Source organism: Gossypium hirsutum, chromosome D10 (assembly GCF_007990345.1).
Source record: "Gossypium hirsutum isolate 1008001.06 chromosome D10, Gossypium_hirsutum_v2.1, whole genome shotgun sequence".
Taxonomy (NCBI): Eukaryota; Viridiplantae; Streptophyta; class Magnoliopsida; order Malvales; family Malvaceae; genus Gossypium; species Gossypium hirsutum.
In genome coordinates this window covers 31,714,406-31,720,971 of record NC_053446.1, presented here as the reverse complement: position 1 = coordinate 31,720,971, position 6,566 = coordinate 31,714,406, and the positions used below count along the sequence as shown (strand labels likewise).

General features: G+C 35.2%; 2 protein-coding genes across 4 annotated transcripts; one reads left to right on the top strand and one right to left on the bottom strand.

Annotated features, from left to right (window-relative positions):
• Positions 1-1,226: 1,226 nt before the first annotated feature.
• On the top strand, positions 1,227-5,088 carry LOC107915069 (beta-glucuronosyltransferase GlcAT14A). 2 transcript variants are annotated; one of them, XM_041103226.1, is made up of 4 exons: positions 1,227-1,983; positions 2,080-2,155; positions 2,623-2,738; positions 4,260-5,088. In XM_041103226.1, exons 1-4 carry the CDS (start codon positions 1,398-1,400, stop codon positions 4,865-4,867), a joined length of 1,386 nt encoding a protein of 461 aa, XP_040959160.1. In that variant the 5' UTR covers positions 1,227-1,397; the 3' UTR covers positions 4,868-5,088. The 2 variants fall into 2 exon arrangements, with proteins under 2 accessions (XP_040959160.1, XP_040959161.1); XM_041103227.1 differs by having other exon boundaries at positions 1,229-1,983; positions 4,353-5,088.
• Positions 5,089-5,205: 117 nt separating this feature from the next.
• LOC121222448 (uncharacterized) lies at positions 5,206-6,412 on the bottom strand. Of its 2 annotated transcripts, none has more exons than XM_041103229.1 (4): positions 5,955-6,412; positions 5,806-5,842; positions 5,584-5,705; positions 5,206-5,507 (listed from the first exon to the last, which is right to left on the bottom strand). In XM_041103229.1, exons 1-4 carry the CDS (start codon positions 6,216-6,218, stop codon positions 5,493-5,495), a joined length of 438 nt encoding a protein of 145 aa, XP_040959163.1. In that variant the 5' UTR covers positions 6,219-6,412; the 3' UTR covers positions 5,206-5,492. The 2 variants fall into 2 exon arrangements, with proteins under 2 accessions (XP_040959163.1, XP_040959162.1); XM_041103228.1 differs by having other exon boundaries at positions 5,206-5,469; positions 5,955-6,385.
• Positions 6,413-6,566: the final 154 nt, after the last annotated feature.

The following is a 6,566-nucleotide window of genomic DNA, read 5'->3' as shown; positions in this document are numbered from 1 at the left end:
TGAAGACATTTAGATGCTTGTTGGAGCGTTAGAATTAAAAGAATTTGTTGTGTTATTGGAACGAGCTCAGAAAATGGAGGAAATGAGAAATGAAAAGAAACGGGCCAAATCCAAAAATAGGGATACTGGGAAACGTAGCATGACTAGATCCTTCCCGACTCCTCTGTCCAAGCAAATCAGATATTTCAGAAGTTAATCTTTCGCCTCTACAAGGAATTCGAGAAATGACATGTCCATGCAAAATTATTAGAGAAAACAACAGGGGTAAGCATAACGAATGCTTAGTAAGTCCATAGGTATTTAGATGAAAAACTTACCTCGATTTACAATTAATCATATTAAGTTATTTAACGCGATAAAGTTTGCCTAATATAGCAAATCATAACAATAAGGTGAGCTTTAATACATAATCAATCATATAATGTATCAACTTTATAACATATCAATACATATCATTTCGGTAATCATACTTGAATATCAAAGCTACATATATTCAAACCATTCACTAATACCATATTTGAACATCACTTACATTTTGCATCATTTTCATATCTTATTTCATATTATTAGTATTGCCCGATGAAATTCAGAAAGGATCGTCTATACTTGATGATATTTTAGTCTTTTTTATTTTAAAAATCCCCCAAATAAAAGTTTACATGTGATTGGATTTGAACCCTTGTTATTTAGCTAAATAAAACATTAACTGTACTACTGAACCAAAACTTTATTTTAAAATAATATTTACATTTTAAATGTACTATTACTTCCATCAATTGTGTATATTGATAATGTAATTGATTGAGTTGCTGCCATAAGCTTAACTCGACACTAACCCAAGATTGATAACAATACTATGATAAACAATTATAGTGTATTTAATATTATTAATGTATTTACATGTTTAAATTTTATTTTACTCACAATTTAATCTATTTTTTATTTTAATATTGTACATATTTCATGTATTAGTATTTATTAGTCTCAAATCATATATTTCATTATTTATTGTATGCTTTTTTAAACTAATATATGTGTTCTAAGTACATAATTTTTTATTTAAATATAATAAATTTTTTATATATTATGGATTAATTTTAAATCGTATGTTTCTTTATTTATTATATTAAACGAACATGTGATTTTTACATGCAAATATGAAAGCTGGATGTTGAGAAAAAAGGGGAAGCTTACATAAACTCCTCACTAGACCGTAAATAATAATTTTCTAAATCGATCTCATTATTATTGTCTCTTTTTTTATCCTGAAAAGATGGGGAGAGTTTCTCTCATCACAATTAAGTTTGGGTTATTTGTTTAAGAATTATAAGGGTGGTTGCCCACCCAAGCAAAATACAAAGTGACAGTACTTCCAAATCCAGACATTTGCCGCCAGAATGTACCACCACCCAAAATCGCCGCCATTTACACCTTCCACCACCGCGGCAACCACCCTATCTAAAGATAACTCCAAATGCACTCCGTACATAATCTTAGCAAGCTTCTTCTTTTCCCTCCTCTTTATCCTCTCTCTTCTTTCCACTTCCGCCTCCCAATCCTTACTCACAATCCGACGCGACCCGTCTCTCTTCCCAAACCGCCCCGTCTCCCTAACCAAGATCCCTTATGGCCCCACCCCTCCCTCCATTGCTTACCTCATTTCAGGATCCGCCGGCGACTCCGCTCGGATTCTCCGCCTCCTCCTCGCTACATATCACCCGAGAAACCATTACCTTCTTCACCTTGACCTCTCTGCCCCGCAGACTGAACGTGATCGATTGGCCGTCACAATCCACTCTGTCCCCATTTTTAGAGCTGCCCAAAATGTGGACGTTATAGGTAAAGCAAATTATGCTTATCAAAGAGGGTCTTCCACCGTGACTTCTGCGCTTCACGGTGCCTCCATTTTGCTACGCTTGTCTTCCAAATGGGATTGGTTTATCTCTCTCAGTGCTGGTGATTACCCGCTTGTTACTCAAGATGGTAATCCTGAACTTTTGTTTTGGGCTTTCTTTTGGATTTAAGTGTTCTGTTTTTCCTTTTAATAGATTTTATTTCTGGGTATTTATGACGTTGCAGATCTTCTTCACATTCTGTCATACCTTCCGAAAAATCTCAATTTTGTGAATCACAGCAGTTACATTGGCTGGAAAGAGTATGTTAACTTCATCTCTAATTCACGCTTCTTTTGCAAATTGCACACATGGATATAAAATCAAAGTAGTGTCTTCGAAGGAATTGATGTTACAATTCTGTCATTTCTTCAAATTAATCAAATTGTGATTTTACTTTTACACAGAAAGTTTATAGCAAAAACAACTACAAAACCAGACAAAATTTACTTTAAGAATATGTGTAATGTAGTGTCTTCGTAGGAATTGATGTTACAATTCTGTCATTTCTTCAAATTAATCAAATTGTGATTTTGCTTTTACACAGAAAGTTTATAGAAAAAACAACTACAAAACCAGACAAAATTTACTTTAAGAATACGTGTAATGTACTTCCCATCACATTATGTTCTTTTAAACTTTTTTTTCCCCCTGGTTAGTAAGTAGGGTGGTTTAAGTTGGTGAATTCTAATTAATATTAGTCCTATGTGTGGGGTGTTACTTATTATAGGTCCAAGAGATTGAAACCAATAATCGTTGATACGGGGCATTACCTTTTGGAAAAGGATGAGATATTTTATGTTACTCAGAAGCGGGTATTGCCTAATTCTTTCAGGTTGTTTTCAGGTATGTGTTTATGCCTGACTTCTTCTTTATGTTGCTAAAAATGGGTGAAATTCATGTGTACGGCTTACATTCTTAATTACTGGAGTAGCTAGATAATGAACAAAGAGAGCTTGATTTAGTCTAGTGGACCTGCAGTATGGAGATGATTAAGAATGTGATTTGAATTTGTAGTTTTCTGTGTGAAATCATAAAATTCCATGATATCATAGTGTGTTTATTCACGATCTTTAAATCATCTAGTGGAGGTGCTAACAAGGATGTTATTTCTGGAACATATGAATCTTAGGACCTATCAGCTTGAAACCAACTTTTATTCCTTCAGACCTGATCTTATCGTTGATCTAATTATAATCTTGGAGGAGATCTAAAGAACATCTACTCATCAGGTAGAAACTGGTTGTTTTTGTTCTTGCAAATTGAGTAGAAGTTGACATTGCGGATTTTGAGTGAGAGGTCAATCTAGTAAACAAGAGAGAGCATTTGCATTCAGAATATCAAATTAGGATATGGGTCAAACCTAGGAAGTTACTGGTAGTTTTCTCATGGTGTTGGCATTAGTTTCTGTAGTGAATGCATCAATTTCAATCCAGCTTCAGAAAGGAATATAGTTTGGAGAAATAGAGGGGGAACTGGGGAGGGGAAAGGACAGAGAATCCAGCGTAGAAATGTCTGTGGTTGACATCCCATTTCAAAGGAACAGAATGCTTTGTAGAAATAAACTTGTGTAGAGAAGTGAGAGAGAGGGAGAAGGAAAAGCAATAAAAAATTGAAGTTTGAATTTTTTTGAAGCCTTTAGGTTTGAACATAGATATATCCTCTTTGCCAGATTTTGAATTCCATCATTTTGCTTTGTGTTGCTGGTTGAAATTGTCATGGACTGTAAAAGTATATCACTAAAAACAATTTTATTTATTAATTGAGAAGATTTTAGGAATTTAAATTGATCTTAAATTATAGGCCTCTCCATGTTTAGGTAGTGTGGCCTGAGCTTGGTGCATAAAGGCAGTTTTGTCTGCACTCTTGGCAGAACTTTAAGGATAGATCCATTGGGGAATGGCCGAATGTGCTATTTACCTACTAATCCATCATGCATGTGCTGGTTATAAAATTTCAATACATGATGGCAATTTGCTTGAATAAAAGTTAAAAGGAAAAGAGTAAAGAAATAGAAAAAGGAAACATTCCATGCATTTATTACCAAGTTGTGAGGTGGAGCCGATTAGAAGTAGAAGCAATCTTTTTCTGCTCTAAAAGAAAGCCTTGCTACTATCTTGCCTTGTAAGTTGTAACTGAAATCGTAAATCTATCCATTTGTAAGACATTGCAAGATGTTTTGAGACTGTTGTAGGAGACTGCATATGTTCCATGCATCTTTGTACAGCATTAAAGGTCCTCATTATGGCAAGAGTTGTTTGGTTTCCATCAAATACCAAATATAGATGTCCATTCAACTACTCTTAAATGGCTTTGGAAACAATAATCAATTCTGACAAGATTACTTCCTTTGTTGTTTATTTATAGCTGGTGTAGTCATACAAGGTAATTATATGCAGTTCCTTTTGTTGAGAAGTTTTTCTGCCTGCTTTGCCAAACTAGAGATCCCATCTTTTGCAGGTTCAGCATTTGCAATGTTAACTCGTAGTTTCATTGAGTTCTGCATCCTTGGTACAGACAATTTTCCAAGGACTTTGCTAATGTATTTGGCAAACATGCCTTATTCCTTCACCAATTATTTCCCTACCATCCTTTGTAACTCTAAGTTCAAGAGCACTGTTATAAACCATAACCTCCAGTATGTAGCCTTCAACATGTCCTCTTCGAAGAAGAAGCTTTCCTCACGTGATCTTGCAGAATTTAATGCTATGATTCAGACTGGAGATGCCTTTGCAACACAATTCAAGTTTGATGATCCAGTGCTTGATCATATTGACCGAAAAATTTTGAAACGCAAGCCTGGCAGAGTTGTGCAAGGTGGATGGTGCTTAGGCATTCCTGCAAATGACACATGTTCAGTATGGGGGGATGCTGATATCTTGAGGCCTGGTAAAGGAGCAAAAAGGCTTGAAAGACGTATTGTTAAGTTACTTTCGGGTGATAGGTTTCGGTCCCAGCAATGTCTTGACAGATGATCTGAATCAACCAGATTTGAGATATATGAAATTGCAAAAGTAAAAGGTATGACTAAAACCAAGATGAATTGTGTTTCCCCTGGGGAGTTAACCCTCGGACCCTCACATTCTTTTTAGGAGCATTCCATTTCATCAAGCACCTAGTTGTGCTATTATTTTTGTATAGTAATTTACGATTCACTTGTTATTGTACTAATTGATATTGAAAGTAAATTCAACCAGTACGGTATTAGGTACAAAGTATGTTCACTATTATAAGTTAATCATGAGAAAGTTGAGTTTCTATCCCATGTTTGTTTGGGAAATTAGGCCAGTATAATTCAGTAAACAAACAATCATGAAACGTATCCTGTGATTTATTGTTAATAAAATCACTGAAGAAAACGAAATGAAAATCACATAGTTTATAAATTAACGGATTAAAGTCTTTTTCCCTCTAGAGTTGTATCCATTGAGCTGCAAAAATAGTAATAATAAAAAAAGGGCCTAAACTGAAAGCAACTAAAATGAATAAACGACCCTAGGGTCATTTCAGGGTCTCAGAAGTTTTCAGGGCTGTCATCTAATTGTTTCTCATCTTCAATCTCAACCTCCAGGATTTCCTGACACGGAAATAGAAATAATTTCAACAAAAAATTGCCTGCATGCAACCCATTACAAAGGCTTAAGCTAACAATAATTATAGTGATAAAATTAAAAAGCAAATGTTGACTTACAGGGATTCTCTGCTTCAGATAATTTCCGACTCTGGCTACAACCGTGGTACGTTTGTGCCAAAATCGACCCTTGAGACTAATCTTCACAAAGGGTCCATCCAATTCCGATAATTCAACTTGACCTAAACGTATTTCCAATTTAAAATTCATAAAACTGCATCAACACATGTTTAAGATTGCTGAAAATAAAAGTCATAATGTACCTTAAGAAGAGTCAGTCACCTGTTATGCCAACCTCAGTGTCAAAAAGCTGAGCAAGCTGCAAAGCCATACATGTGCATCAGCTAAGACAAGTTCAATATTTTAACAATTAGATAAATTTAACAAGGATAGGATTATAATTCAGATGAAAGAAAAATAAAGAAACTTGCCTCTACACGGGCATCAGCTAAGACAAGTTCAGTATTTTCCTCTGTCAAATCCAATGGCGGAAGTGGAACTCCACCACCAGATGCTGCTTTTAGTGGCCCTAATGATTTTGATTGTGATGATATCCGGCTAATAATGTGTATATTAATGGATGATGGTCTTTGTTGCTGTAACTTTACCCCTGCTGGCCTGCTTCTTGGTCTTACTCTGCCTGAGATTAGGCCACCAGGACCGGGAAAAGTGACGGCTGCTGTTGATGCTACCATTGTTTTGGATTGGTACTAACAGTGGGAAACTAGCAGATCCTTCGACATCAGCCTTTTTCCTTATACCGTTTTTAGAACTCCGAGTTTGACAATGGATAAGGATGTTGTAGCGTGGCCATTTCTGGACCATTCAGTTTATAACAACTAACAAACCAAATCATATAGAAGGACCAAACCCAAAGGTGCCAATTGCCAAATGTAAAAGTATTGCGGGGAGTTTGGTTGTATTTTATTTTCTTAGTAAAACAATGAGTAAACTAATTTATGTATGTTAGATAAATGAGTAAATTGGTCATTTTTGTGAAAAATTTCATCTATTTGTACATTTAAAAACTAGTGTGATTGACA